Source organism: Nanorana parkeri, unplaced genomic scaffold (genome assembly GCF_000935625.1).
Source record: "Nanorana parkeri isolate BGI_ZX_2015 unplaced genomic scaffold, ASM93562v1 scaffold270, whole genome shotgun sequence".
NCBI lineage: Eukaryota > Metazoa > Chordata > Amphibia > Anura > Dicroglossidae > Nanorana > Nanorana parkeri.
In genome coordinates this window covers 514,715-530,656 of record NW_017306538.1, presented here as the reverse complement: position 1 = coordinate 530,656, position 15,942 = coordinate 514,715, and the positions used below count along the sequence as shown (strand labels likewise).

Below are 15,942 nucleotides of genomic sequence, written 5' to 3'. Positions count from 1 at the left end.
TAACTTTAATTTTTTTACCTCGACAAAAATGAGCAGTTAATAAAATGTGTGCCCAGAGTTCTGCTTTAAATGTTCTGGTGTGATTCATTTCACATCTACACTGTGTTAATTACAGTGTATGAAATTATGGAATCATATTTTGAATCATTCAGCTTTTTATTGCCTTACAATTTACACAATATGTGCTGATTTTCTTTAATTTCAAATTCAGTGGCCCTCGGGGAGATTAAATACAAAGGAATGCTGTGCTTTATTGACATGAAAATGGCTGTGTTTATATACAATAGCAGGATATCCAGAATTAGATCTTTTCTTGCTCTCTGCAGTAGGTCTGTTGTTACCTTCAGATCTGATATAATATCAAAGAGAAATATAATTTAGTCTTGATTTATCGCTCAAATCAGCTGGCAGCCTTAATGGGTTTGCTAATTCTGTTACAAAGGTTAAATTACTCAAATGACTTGTCTACAGTTCACATGACGAATGAAATTTGACAGGCCGGGGCAACGATAGCTTTGGTTCTGCAACAAATAACGTGTCTTTATTCTAGATACATTAAATATGAATATTGTGACAAATGGTCTTGGATGGCACAATGTGTAGTAGCGTGTCTGGGGGATGGGGGATATGTTGAATCCAGACTGTGGCAGTGGATCAGATAAAAGGCCCCAGGGGGAGAAAAAGCTTAGACCAGGGGTGCCCATAAGGTCGATCGCGATCTACCAGTCGATCGCGTCGCGATCACTGGTAGATCACGATGTCCTCTCCTCCCGCCGGTTGGGCTTTTCTGGATCCCCGATGCTCTCCCCATCTGTATGTAGCGCGGATCCGAGAAGAAGTGAAGGAACCCACAGCGGGTGAGAGCGATGGACGAAGCCGCTATCACAGAACTAATGCCGAGCGGTGAGGAGAGAGAGAGACGCTCAGTCTGGATCTGACAGCTGGCGCCTCTCGATTCCCCTCACCGCTCGGCCTTCATTCTGTGACAGCGACAGCGGCTCCGCCCCCTCTCCCCCCCACGGCTGAAGTGCTTCGTGTCGGATCCCCCGCTGCCTCTGCCCGGGAGAGCAGGGGGGATCCATGGGAGAAGCTGATCCCCCCGAGTGCGCGGCCGAGCGGCAGAGGATCGGTACATATCAGTGATCAGTGTGCAGGACAAACACTGGAGCAATCAGCTGATCACTCCAGTGTTTGTAAATAACTGGGGACACATTAATATGTGCCCCCAGTTATAAATGAACAGGATGTGATTTACATCACTTCCTGTTCATTCATGAGCTTCTCAATGGGGAGAAGCACTCACTACAGAGGATCCTCCCCATTCAGAAACTGCTTGATAGTAGAATATTTTCTTAATGAATGGGAAGCCTCTGTGCTTTCCATTCATTTGGAACAGAGGCTGCAGAAAAAGAGATTGAGGACTTTGTGTCTTCAATTTCTTTTTCTATTTTAAAAGGGAAATATCAGGGGGCTGTTTAGACCCCTAATATTTCCCCAAAGCCCCCCCAACAGTAAAAAAAATATATTAAAAAAAATAAGAATCTAATGATCTAATTTAGAATCCTTAATCACACAGTTTACTTAAAGGTACACGTTTATTCCGGTTGAGTGACCAGACTTTATGGTGAAGAACAACAGTGATTGGACAATGGATTCAAATGTGTCTCATCGATCTTTTACTCCAAGAGCAGTCATCTGGAAGGTGCCTGGTGTAGCCATTTGACTGTAAAAACATAAACTTTGTACATTCTGCAGAATACATTTTATGATCCTATATTTTGACTTAAATTAACTTATTGTGCTTACAGTCATCTAGTAGGTCAATGGTTGAGAGCCAAACCTTAGCAGTTTTTTTATCTGTCTTCATTCTGAGACTAACATGCAAAATACCTTACCAATGTCATGTTATTTCTAACCCAGTAGCACTAAATACATTTTGGTGTTCTAGTAAAATACTTGTATAGCTTTACCCATCATAGTGGCGTGGGAAGGAACCAAAAAGCTCCTTTGGTCCACCTCCTCAGATGACTACCTAGCCTTGTTAGATTCCCATCCAATCCCTATTACTTCATAGTCATTTGTCATACCTTTCAATGATTAAGGTCAAAAAGCCAGAAACAACGATACATAATGGGAATAAACAACTCCATATGATTAGGCTATATCTCAGAAGTTCTGGTAGTATGGTTAGCAAAGGAATGATTTGCATGGCTAAACCTATTATAAATTGAAGAACAAGACCTTTGTTTTTTTTTGATCTGTGTTGGATGTGATGAAATGTCTTCTGTTTCACGAAGACCTATTGAAGGGAATTACTCAAGACTGGAGCAGACAAAATCTGTAACAATTGCACATACAGTAGTAACCAATCAGTTTCTATGTTCGATTTGTTCAGTTAGGCTTTGAAAATAAAATAGAGGGGTTGTTTGGCCATGGGCAGCTGCTTCAGATTTTGTCTGCACCAGTTTTAGTTTCCCCTTATTGTATTTTTTCTTTAACTTAAGCAAGATTAATTCTGATGGATGTAGGAGAGAATTATACAAATAGATCCCTTGTGTGTCATTTATCTTGTGCCTTGTATGATAGATTCATTTGTTCAACAGGTTATACATGACAAATTGTGGCGGTTCAGTACTCTTATATTTGTAACTCAAAACTGTGTAAGTTGTAATTCCCATTTCAGTATCTTATAGAACACTTTTATATCTGCTGCCCATTTCTGCTCCTTTTGGGCAAACTACTAGAAATTACAGCACTTGTAGGCAAACTCCTGGGAATTAGAGCTTTGGTTTGCTATTGTGTGTCCCAATGACAGAGGCTGCTATAATGAAGGAGCATCACTTATTCAACATTTTCATAAAAGCTTCTTTCAGTTCACAAACATAGGTTCTTTTTTAAGCAGCTGTGCTTGAACTACATTTGCCACACAATGGGTCAGATTCATTAAACTGGAGAAAAGGTAATTAGCACAAATTTGAAGATACTGACAGGAACAAAGAATCAGAATTCACCTTTTATTTTATGCAAAACTTAGACAAGCTTTTTGATTGGTTTCTATGGACAACAATTCAGGGACAAGTCTATAATTTTGCCACTTTATAGATCATTGGTTCGACCTCATCTGGAGTACGCGGCCCAGTTCTGGTCACCAGTACTAAGAAAAGATGTCCTTAAGTTGGAAAAAGTCCAGCGAAGGGCAACCAAACTAATTAGGGGTATGGAGGACCAGAGCTACGAGACGAGGCTACTAAATTTAAACATGTTCACATTAGAGGTGAGGAGATTAAGGGGGGATATGATTTCCATGTACAAAATGTTTAATGGTGGTAGCAACATTAGCGATAAACTGTTTAAAATTAACTCCGTTACAAAAACTAGAGGCCATCACCTAAAATTGGTGGAAAAAAAATTCCAGCACAAGGGGCGAAGGGGGTTCTTCACAGTAAGATCAGTTAGGGTCTGGAACTCACTGCCACAGGCGGTGATTTCAGCAAATAATGTGGAATTGTTCAAGAAACTTTTGGACGATTTCTTAAGGGACCGTAATATACAGGGGTACGGGTACTCCTAGAATGAGATCCTAATAGGTTGGACTTGATGGACTAATGTCTTTATTCAACCTCAAATACTATGTAACTATGTAACTATGTAATTCCAGCTTTGTGCTCATTTTCTAGATTCTTGTTATTTTAATGAATTATGAATTAGCCTCTTTGTGCCTTGGTATATATCTTTTTTTCAATAATGAATCCAGATCAAACAAATATACATTGCCCAGGAAAAAAATATTTCTTTACATTTTTACCCAAATACTTACAGTCACCAAGTTTCCAAACTGCTGGCTCCAACTTTCTCAATTCGACTTCCCTGCTCTTCCTGTCCAGTATAAGATCACAAGGGACAGAGCAGTCTCCAGGAGCTGTCCATCTACTAGTTTGGGGATGAGAAGAGGGAGGAAGGCAGAGTGGAGAGCAGGGAATAGGCTTGCTTTGCTGTGCCTGTGTGTTTGTAGAGAGACTCATAGCTTACTAGCACACACAAGGGTGGCTCCATGTGACCCTGCGTGGAAAAAGAGCCACCCAAAAACAGGATATCAGGGCCAGTGTTTAGGGTACCAACTAATTCTGCAGGAAACTAAAATGTATAAACATTAAGGAGCAGCATCCATTGTAAGTAACCTCATCAGTATTTGAAATATACTTAAACACACTTTAATATCACCTTAAGACTTAATCCAGAAAGCTAAATACTTACCTCTTCAAACAGTAGCAAGTCCAAACTCTGCTGTCTTTAAATGGTATCACTCAATAACTCCTTGAGTGCCAATTGTCTGCATCCCAAGCCACGCAATGTGGTTACTCTCTTCTGCCCCATGTCACTACAGAACACTGTAGTCATGTAGGGGTGAGCAGGAGGAACCATTGAGCGCACTGGGAAATGCTTGCATTCAACATGCCTGGAAGCGTTGAATGTTGAAGGTTGTGCCACGGGAAGACAGCAAAAGTTGTACTAGCTGCCTATTGGGGAGGTAAGTATTTACATGCCTCTATGGCAGTAGCAATGCTTTTCATTCTTTTTGGGAAACCACAGAGTCACTTCAAACAAACATACTGGAGCATAGCAGTATTTTGCTTGACAAATTTATCATGAGAATTATAAAATCACATTATTGAGTTTTTAAAACACTTCTTTGATTACATTGTTAATAGACTTGTTAAAATAAGCAGGCTGTACAACCTCATATATATGTTTGCCATTTTCACTGGCAGAAATGAAATAGCCAAGAACACAACTTCTACATTCATTTCACTTTCATCATCCCTGCCATGCTGCTTGTTCATAGACATTGATTGAATCTTGAACACCCACAAAACCCATTTCATGCATGATTCCCATGTTGTTCAGCCTCCATTTTTTTCCAACACATTTTCCCGAACACAAAGGCAGAAGGATGAATGAGATCTGTTTGAACATCACCATAGAAACACAACCCCCCACCTCTGTCCATCCAGAATCCATGGGCAGGTTCTCATGCAGCTCCTTCATTGCCTCCGTCTTGATCTTTGCCCTAAGCAAACTCAAATCCGCCTCAAGTCTCATCTCTGAAACTCCTAAATGTCATATAAGACAATAATGTGGGCCAAGGAAGCGTTCACAGACAATGGTCCTGTTAACATTCACTCAAACCATTTTCAATTAAATTACATCTGTGACTTTTGTTTTCATGGTCCAGTTTTATTACGTCTGGTATTAAAGATTGTCACACTACTTGTTATGAAGTTTAAACATGTGGAGAAATAAAATATTATTAAGGTGCTGAATTGGTTATGTTTACATTTCTGTACAAAGATGTCGGATCTCTGGAAATAAATAGAATGGGACTTGGGGCAATATATTACTTTTTTGGGGGTTTAGATTAGTATTTTTAATATTAATATACAGGAGGTATATAGCAGGAACAGTTTGCTCAGCACTTTAGAATATAAAGGAATAGATTTTAACTACATAAATTGACCAATAATTGGCTAATTTGCAACAGACATCCAGTAGAGAAGGCTTCCATCTTCTGTATCTCAACATGTTGCCTAGTCCACCCATGTTACATGCAGAAATATAGTGACTATATTACAGCATTGGCTTTTCAGACCCTTTATACAGAAAAAACTTGGCACGGATGTATCTGCTAATACAGGAAAATTAATTTTCCTTCCAATGATTCCATTTGACAGATCTTATCTCTCGTTATTAACAGTAAACTTATTCAACAGGTGTCTCATTAATAAATCCGATCAGTGAAATACATCATTTGTTTGTCGAAAAACTTTAAATTTTTCAGACGAAAGCAAATTCGAGTTTGTCTTATCGGTCTCAGGAGGCGGCTCCAGATGCCAGGATTTGTGTCATGTTCTGGCTGATCTTTAACAAATTGACAGCAGCTGTTAGATTAAACGCAATTTTTCCCAGAAGCTCTCCCTTTATCTGTGCTCCAGACCTTTGTAAATAGAATGAGCAGCACATAATCAGTACTGGAGTGTCATTTCACTGAGAAATTACTAAGTGCTGAACTTTCTGTTAGAGGTCTGCCCTTCTAACACATAATGGTCCTCCCCTTTGCAAGTTCGGCATTTTGCTACATAATTAGTAGTTTTCTTATTTGTTTATTATTATTTGGGGGTTTTTTGGCATCTGCAGAGGCGGTTATTTTGGGCACAGTTAGGCACTGCAGCTGTTATCCAGAGACAAAAGGGAAATTGGGGAAAAAAACCTCAATATAACTAATAACATGGGGACTAAGCAGGAAGTAGCTATACCTTATAAAATTGATCCCCTCCTTACCATCTTGTCTTGAATTGTATTGTAATTATAATGTCTTCCCCATATTGTAAAGCGCTGCGCAAACTGTTGGCGATATATAAATCCTGTAGTATTATTATAATAATAATAATAATAATAATAATAATAATGCCCTGGCTATGACTAAAGCCATAGTCCAGCTTTTACAAAAAAATAAATAAATGCACAAACATGAATAAAAGAACACTGTGTATTTACTACTTTTTGGCATTTAAGTCTGCAAAGCATTGCAATTGTGATGAGTGGATTGCGGGTGCAATTCTTAGACCCCATTCACACCTAGCGACATACCTTTTGCAGCGGATCCGCACGGCCGGGATAGCGTGACTTTCGGGGCGACGTTCCAGCGACGATCCAGCGACGGTAGCGCGACCTTCCCCGTCGGACTCCATAGAAAAAAAGCAAAATTGCGCAAAATCCGCCGAAAAAAGGGTCCGGTAGAAGCGACTTGCGACCGCGACGAGCGACGCGCGACATGGAGTTAAGACAGCTCCATTGAATAACATTGGCCGGCGACTTCTCGCGATATCACGCGGCAAAAATGCGCGATATCGCGGCGGAAATCGCGCGACAATTCGCTATATGTGAACGGGGCCTTAGGCCCCTGTAGACTTCCTCCCAGTCCTGTCTGTACCATGGTGTGGTTCATTAACAGGACAGGAGAAAATATCAATGGACTGCAAGTGCAGTGACATCAGTATACCTGTATGGCCCAACTACATTGGGCCATACAAGTCCCTCTTCCACAGTAGCAGATGGATCTTGTAGTCTCTGCACTGACAGATCCTATGAATGGATATCTGAACGGATGACATAGATCTGTGACAGCAGCCTGCGAGGTGAAGAATCCCATGATTCAGGTAAGGGGGGGAATGAGAATGTAATATGAAACATGGTCAGAAAAGTAAACTTAGCCTCTGATGTTATATGTTCTCTCTATGTTTTTATGGATTTACTCCAATGCAAAAGTTCCTGATAAGTGAATTGACTTTTTGCATGCCTCCAAACGTTCTGACATGGGAAAGAGGGACACCATTTACCACAAATTATGCAGACAAATGACATACTCCAGTTTGGATCCACCCACAAGTGCTCTCTTTCACCACTATTTTTCCTTTACACTGGCTCTCAAAAAACCAAATGCAAAAATGTTTAATGAAAGGTTTAGTGAATTGTAACTCTTTTGTTAAACAGTAAATTTTGATTGAGAACTTTACATCAGACTGAAAAGAGGGACAGCTGAAGAAGTAGGGAAATAGTAATTTGGTTTTAAAAGAGCTACCGTTCTACCAAATGAGGGGCAGTTGGTGCAACAGACCAGTTCACTGTCACATAGATTAAAACTAAACTCCAGACAGATAGAAATACAGAAATGAATGCAGCTTTGTATACATCATTAATTTTTTTTTTTTAATGCAAGTAGTGTAAGCACCAGAATTTAACCTGTTATCAGCCTCCGGTATCCCATATACAGCAGGGCTGAAGTGTGAGAGGGGAAAAAAAGCAATACAAGGAGCCAATCAGGTGACAAATAGAATGCTGATAGAAAGAGAAAGCAGAATGACAGAGAAATGAACTCATCGCTGTACTGCTTCTCCTTTCACTGTCCAGTCACGGGCTGGGACAGGTCCATAAAAGCCTGCGCTCAAAGGCAGTGGGATCAAAGATGCTGGCTATTAGGTCGAGGGCATCTAGCAGCAGAAAAATAAGTACTGTGGGGTAAATCTCTGGATTGAAGCTGAGTGATTGCAGCAACATCTGGTGTTGTTATTTTATTGTATCTTTTAATTGGCTATTCATTATAATTGTGTTATTTTTTTGGCTGAAGCTCTTAACTTTGAGTAATTCTATCCACTCTATAAAGGGCCGTGGAACCGACATATGACCTATGTAGAAATATTTAGAGCTAAAGCCCCTACATTTAAATAAGCTGTTTAAGAAATGCCCCCTCAAAAGTAATATTACGGTTATGCAGAAAGACTTGAAATTGTTAACTAAGTTGGAAAGATGTCTTTGTCATTTATTGTAGCTATATGCAATGTGGATTTACTTTGTAAATGGAGAAGTATGGTTTTTCTCACTGAATAATCAGATACCAGTGATGTGGTCCATGGGTTTTGTTCTACAACGCAGTGAATGGCACCCTTTGGTCCACATTGAGGGCCAAGACTTAGTGTCATACTCAGTGGCCATTTATAGTGCCACTTTCTCTGCTTGCCAGCCCACTCTAATTGTGAAGGCATAGACTGGCACTTAGACTGGAGCCAAGAAACACAGTATTCTACCCACGTGCCAACTCTTGAGCAGTAATGAAGAAATGGACTGGCAAGCGTCGAAGTGTCCCCTAGATGTGAGAGTTGGCAATATTGAAGTGACTTGATGTCACGTGTCATGCATGAAATGGGTTTGGGGAGATGGTGAGGTGTTTCATTAAACAGATTATGGCATCTGTGAGATTTGAATGAAGATGCATGTAGGACAGCCAATTTCTTAAAAGGATTGTGCTCTTTGCAATGTACATCTGTCACCACAGCACATGAGAAGGTGTCAGCCAGGGGACTGGTTATTCATACAATATATTGACTGCTGAAATTAATGTTTTGACTTTGATTCTCCTGATGATAATAATAAAAATATATATTATGTGCAAACAGAATGTAGAATATTTGCTTAAGAACTTTTGGCCAATGCTGTGTGTTTTGTTTGTTTAATAACATGGACATTCTATGAAAATGAAAGGGAGATGACAGATTTGGCATCTGTTATTACAATTAGGCTATTTATAGTTATAAAACAGATCTATATCCCGGTAATAAAGAAATACACAGGTGTGGTAGTATTTTATGAATTTCCTAAAGTGAAACTCCACTTTTGTTGAGAAAAACACAATTTTCAGCAAGTATATTAATTGGAAGGACTTTTGCAAACCCCATTGCAGATTCTTGCCTTATCCTGCTCTCCAGGTCCTGAAACACACTATTGCAATAACTTCCATGATGCTGCTAGTGTCCTTTATGTTATTTACAATGCATGCATTTTAGTATGTTCAGATGACCTCCACAAGCTTGTCTAGGGGTACAAGGACAGTGTGCATTGTAAGTATGGTCAGACTCTTAAACTACGCCCCCCTAAACCACGCCAAATATGTAGTGCTTCATATTCACAGCCAATTTTTGCTGCAGCCCCCGGGGCACACAGGGAGGAGTCCCAATGTGCCCCTGCACTTGTTTATCTTATAAAACATGTTGGGGAATAGCTGGTCTTTGTTCTCAAAGAAATTACATCATGAATTGGCATTGGGCAGTGCACAACTGGGACCCACTAGACCAGGGATGGCCAAACCGCGGCCCTCCAGCTGCGGTGGAACTACGTATCCCATGAGGCTTTGCAAGATTCTCACAGCCACAGACATGACTCCCGGAGAGAGATGCTTCATGGGATTTGTTTTACCACAGCTGGAGGGCCGGAGTTTGGCCATCCCTGACTATTCGACTTCTATAGACATTTGATCAATTGTATCTTTTCTAGTCTTGCGTAATAGGTGCCAATGTTCTATCATGAGTTCTTCTCTTTCCAGATCAGAAAGGATGGTTAGCCTGATGACACAAGAAGAGAAAATATTGGCCATGAGATCACCTCTTCTTGTCAGAAAAACAGAGAACTTATCCCCCACTGAAGGTATGGTTAACGTTCACAGTGGTAGGTAAACTCCCTATTCTTATATTTTTCATAATCAGTACAGCAGAGCTTACTTAATATTGGCCAATAGCATTTTAATAATTTTTTATATACAATTGTCAGATGAATATAAATTGTATTTAAGTGTTAATATTTTCCTTTTGTTAACTATAGTTTAGCATTTCTCAACCGTCTTTCAGTAATAATAAACCAACATGAAGTTTAAAAAAAAAAATCAGGTCGATTAGATATTTCACGTGAGTTCCGAGAGTTTCCAAACTTTAAAGGTTCAGCAGCTTCCGTTCAGGAGATATTACAAGCATGCTTCCTTTGGCCTGCTAACATTTATTAAGGTTTGAGCTGTGGTTCTTTAGGAAGGATGAGATCCGATTATCCAGCATTTCTGTGTATGATAACAGTTGAAGATGGTTATAGCCTATCTAACCCCAAATGCAAAAAGTAATATATTGCAGTTTACCAATCTTTAGATGTGGTGGTTGCATTAGTTTTCTTTTTTTCTTTTGTTGTCTGACCAGTAAGTCTGTTGTTTTTCACCTTCTTTTAACAGACCAAACTGTCAATCTAAAGTGGCAGATAGAGGGTTGAGACTAACGGGGGTGCTTACAGTAGTTACCTTTCATTCAGTAATGTAAAACCTTTATGCCAAAAGGAAAACAAAAAAAAAGTTTTCTGGAACTGTTTAAAAAGTGTTAGCAAGAGTTCAGATTAAATTTGTTAGCCTAGTCCAGGGGTCACGAAATGGTGGACCGCGGTCTGGAGACGGGCTCCTCTGGGGAGCCTGGGTCCACAACATACAGTGTCAGGAAGGACAGTGGAAGCAGATTGATCTGCTCTGTGATCACTGAAGCATCAAGCACTGTACTCCTAGCTCTTCATGCTTCAGCTGTCAGAGGCCGGCTGAAATGCCTGGTAAACAGAAGATCAAGCACATTCTAGTGCTTAATCGTCTGTACTGGAGGGCAGGAGAGATATCAGAAGTCTAATAGACTCCTTATGTTTCCATAAAGAGAACCTGTCACCTCCAAATGCTGTCATATAGGGGCTTGTTAGCCTTTTTTTGCTAGCAAATGTAAAACAAAAAAAAGTGATAAATAGTAAAAAATAATAAAAATTTAAAGGAGCATTGTGGGGAGTGTGAAATACACTCATCCCCATAATTGGAGCCGACGTGTGACACAGCAGCTGTCACACGTTGGCTCCATTGATTGGGAATTGAGCAATCACATACCACTGATCACTCAGTTCGCGATCTTTTCCCTGCAGAGAGCGGTGGCTCAGTCGCAGGTCCCCACAGGGATTCCACTCTCCATTGCTCCAGAGCTGACTGGAGGAACAGATGGGAGAGGGGGCGGGCACAGTTGGCAATCAGGTAGCAGGTGGACCCTGACAATATTGTCGTGATCCATCTCGGGCAGCGCAGCTTTGCGCTGTCAGTATATAGCAGGCAATAGCCCGCTATATGCTGAGTTTTGGGTCACAGGAGGACATTAGCATGTGTTTAAGTGAAAATATTCATCATATTATTTTATTGATCAATTGTATATGCTGCAGTGGAAAAACACTTTCTGTAATATTTGCTTCTCTTTGTCAGCCATGTCCTTAGTAAAGTCTAGAAATGGTATGAAATACTAAATGCAGAGAATTTCATGGTCACCAATCCATCACAAAAGTTGTAATGGATATCAGCATACTTGACCTTATCTAGCTCGTCATCGAAGTACTAAAACTGCAGACTGAGTACGTTATGCAGCCATCCATGTAGGTGCTTACTATATAGATTGTAAAAAGAGCTGATACATGTCCTAGAACTTCTGCTTTTTCCCATTTTCTAGTGGATGATCAGTTGTTTCGCTCAGTAGAAGGACAAGCTGCATCTGATGAAGAGGAGGAAAGGTGGATTGGGGAAACAGCAGCAGAAGTGCGACAGATTCTAACCAATGTCTCATGCTGTGCAAGTGGGTGAGTAATGCTCAGAGTTTAGACAAAAGGTAACAACCCGGTCACCAATGAAGAATAAAATTAAGCTTAAAGAAGGAATCTGGGGGAAAAAATTGTTAAGCCTTGCAGTAGGGCTACCCCTGCACTGCAAGGATTAGGTGCTAGTGTTCGTCTAGGTGCGAAAATAACAAAGTTATACTCACCCGATCCTCGCAACTGGTTAGCTGTTAAAGTGCCCCCTCCATCCTGTGCCCTCCTCTGCTCCAGCGATAGTATGTCCCTTGGTGCCCTTATGTCTAATACACTGTATTGGACTTGATGACTCACAGGACCTTAGACCGCTGGAGCAGAAAGTATAGCAAGTATAGAAAAAATTTCTATACTGTCCCCGCCCCAACCCTACATTAAATAAACATGTATCTGGAGTATTAAATGGAGTGTGGCAGTTCACAATCCTGCAATTTAAAAGAGTTGTACAATGGAACAATACAATCATAATATAACAAATCAATATTGTTGAAGAGGGGTTTGATGCTTACAAGTAGTCACTTGTAAGTTTTAGGTGAGCCTATGCTTTGCCCACACAGGCCAACAGACTCACTTTAATGGCAGCTCAAGCAGCAACACATACTGAACTTCCCTTTATCTCTGATCCACCAGGCATGAAGAAAAGTACCCAGTACTTCTGAGTATCGGAGAGCATGTGGCTCACTCCTCTTTCTCCCATGCGAGAGGCATGCTTCTTGATGATGGACCATTTAGGTGGCCAACGCTGTCACATAGGGATGGGGAGCTACGGGTCATGCCTTAGAGCTTACACAGCACCTTCTTTCTTTTCTCCTGGCAGCTGAAAAGAGCAGCATAGGAATGAAAGGAAAGTAAGTATAAGCAGCTGGGGCCACTATTAGAGTGAACCTGTTGCTTTGCACTGCTTGGGATTAATTAAAGCTTGAGAAGAAGAAAATTCCATTAAAAGTGGTCGGTCGTGCACAGTCATACTCCGTAGACAAAAAGGGTGTCAGTCAGTTAATAGTTATTCCAACTTGCAGTTCTGAATTGCCCTCACACTTCTGAATATTATGAATTTTCTTATTTATTAGTTGGCGTGACATGAATTATGAGGTGAAGAATATATCTGAAGTATACATAAGCCTGTGAATTTATTTTGCTAGGTGTGAAGACAGGGGAATGAGGAAGCTCCTGTGTGATATCAGGTCAGATGGTATTAATCACAAGAATATGCTTTTCCTATTGGTCAAGAAGGTTGCCAGAATGATGGAAGAGCTGGCAATTAAGGAGCAGGAAATGAAAGATATGGAGGTCCTAATGGAAGAGGTAAGGAATGGTCAGAATCAGGGCTCATTTGTTTGCAGGTGGTGATAGGAGAGGTCACGGTTATCTAAAACATATTAAAACGGGAAAGCAGATTGCTTCTAGGAAAGCACCTATCTTAAGTAGTTACCGTATACCTAGACCTCTGTAGTAAACAAGTGACAACTTGAGTATGTACTAATGGAATGTTTAAATGGTTTCTATGTAGCTGTTCTAGTTGTGATCACTTCCACAAATTATAAAAACCTAGCAATACTGGATGGACCTAACAATCAGCATTATCAGTATCAGTTATATAATTTACATACTGACCTGTGAAGAATGTCAAATTTAATATGTTGGTAGGACCACAGCGAGATTGTGAGATTGATTTTGGAAATGTCCTTATAATAAAATAAAAAAAAACTGAAAAATGCGAATGTAGCAAATCACTTCATAAAGAAACACAGCTCAAAGATTAATTGTGGCAAGGGTTGTATTTTAAATGGGCTGTGTCCCACTATTATGAGCAATTTCGTTTTCCTCCACCTTCTTTTTCCCCACCCTTCCCAGTACTCTTTTCTATATATTTTCCTACCTTCCCCCCTCCCTTCATTCCCTTGCTCCCCTCTCATGTTTGTATATAACCCCTTTTAATTTCTTTCACCTCTATGATTTTGCCACATTAGAGAAGGAATGTCAAGGACTCTGGCAGGGAATACTAGCTGTTCCTACGAATAACGTTTTATTAAACACTGACCCATGCAGTAGTGCAGCTTGCTTTTGTAAATTTACCAGTATCTCTGTCTCAATGATGCCAGCGTTTCATCTAAAATCCTGCAGCACAATTTCTCCTGTGTGTAGCCTTCTCTTCTGTGAGAAGCAGCAGTAGAACATACCCTGCACCTCTTATTGTGGGGTTGACTAACTCAACAGGTTGTAATCCCCATGATATATGTATATACCTGATCATTAATATATTGATGTTAACCACTGCCTAGATGAAGGGGTCATTCATTGAAGAACTGGAAGGGAAAGCTGAGGAAAATGAATTGCTGAGGATAGATCTTCAAATGCTGGAAACAGAGCGAGTTCGGCTGTCACTAATTGAGGAGAAACTTCTTGATGTTCTACAGCTTCTTCAGCAACTACGTGACCTGGTAAGAGAGAACTCAGTGGGGTTGATTTATTAAAGGAGTTTAAGCTGTTCACTTGCACTTAAATTGATAATTTGAAGTCAGCAGAGCTTGACCGCATTCACTAAGTTGAGTGACAAATCCATTGCAAAGTATATTCACTTTGCTGAGTGAATAGCCTAAACTCATTTAGTAACTAAACTGCACGGTGTCGTTTGAGTACAATAATACCATAAAGTTTGCATATTAGGTGTTTGTTTTAGTAAGTCTATTTATGTGGGTCTTTTTTCTTCTTCATATAAATGTTTTATTGTTTTCATCACAAAAGACCAGTCAGCAGAAAACAATAGATGGTGCCTAGATCGTGGTCAGGACTTTATGACAAGGTATAACAGAGGTTACATAGAGACTAATGTTCCAGGGTGAGTTCGTATGAGCACCAATCTTTGTTTTCCGATGTCTCGTTTGGGAGCAGATGTCAGTCCATGAGGAAAAAATAACACATATGGATTAAACGGTAGCTCAGTGTATAAGCAGATTGTTTGGTCATTTGGTAACACCCAACATGGGTAGAGAACCTCGTAACTTTATTGTATAGGCAATGGCACCATTAAACACAGACATTACAATGAGGAACATAGGGGTCACGCAGACAGAAGGGGAGGTGGGGTGGAAGGACGGTCAAGTGGCAGAAGAGAAGGAGGTGGTCGGGCCGTACTTAAGTACTAAAGAGCGATCAAGAGGGCGATGATAGTAAGTTCTTTCACAGAGTGCAAAGGCGACGAGGGGTGGTCGGGGCTAAGTATTTGTCAAACCAAGGGGACCAGGTAGTCTCAAATTTGGTCATTTTGTCCTCAAGTTGTGCAGTTCGCTTTTCCTGGGCCATCACCCAGTTGACATGAGTTATGATACTGGCAAGACTCAGGGTTGACAACAGCCAATTCTTTGCAATCTCTCTTTTGGCGGAGGTGCAAATATGCATGTTATGTGGGTCTTTTTGTAACATTTCTGCGCAGTGTATAGCTGGGTGGATGCCATTCACACAGCACCAGCACCCCGAAATGTCGCTAAGGAGTATAGGAATTTCCTACAATCCTCAGCAGCATCTAGGGGCACTAATGATGTATGCTGTGCACCGACTTGGTGATGAGGGAGCATGAAGCCGGCTTTCCGGATAATCAGGAAGCCAGGGGGCGAGTCATTACTCGCAGCCCAGCTTCCTTAAAGGGTCTTCCGGTATTGGTATTCAGTATCCGCGAGTACTGGAGGAAAAAAAAAATCAGTACTCGTACTCGATACCGTAAAAACAGAATCAGTGCATCCCTACTGATAACAAGCACTTTAGATAGTTGGTAAACGTTCCTCCTACAACTCAGAACTTGGTGGAGTTCCTTATTTAGGGCTCATGTAGGCCGATCTTGTAAAAAGCATCCATTTTGTTTTGAATGCAGCACTGCTCAAATCCATGCGTTTGAAAGCAAAACCCACCTTTTGGCATAAAAAG

At 40.6% G+C, this 15,942-nt stretch overlaps 1 protein-coding gene across 1 annotated transcript in view; it reads left to right on the top strand.

The window, feature by feature from the left end:
* EFCC1 (EF-hand and coiled-coil domain containing 1) overlaps positions 1 to 15,942 on the top strand; it is an 85,910-nt gene that overhangs the window by 55,823 nt on the left and 14,145 nt on the right. The window contains exons 3-6 of the mRNA XM_018557171.1: positions 9,932 to 10,032; positions 11,886 to 12,012; positions 13,164 to 13,326; positions 14,304 to 14,462. Coding sequence (XP_018412673.1) covers positions 9,932 to 10,032; positions 11,886 to 12,012; positions 13,164 to 13,326; positions 14,304 to 14,462 — 550 coding nt within the window. The remainder of the gene's footprint in view (positions 1 to 9,931; positions 10,033 to 11,885; positions 12,013 to 13,163; positions 13,327 to 14,303; positions 14,463 to 15,942) is intronic.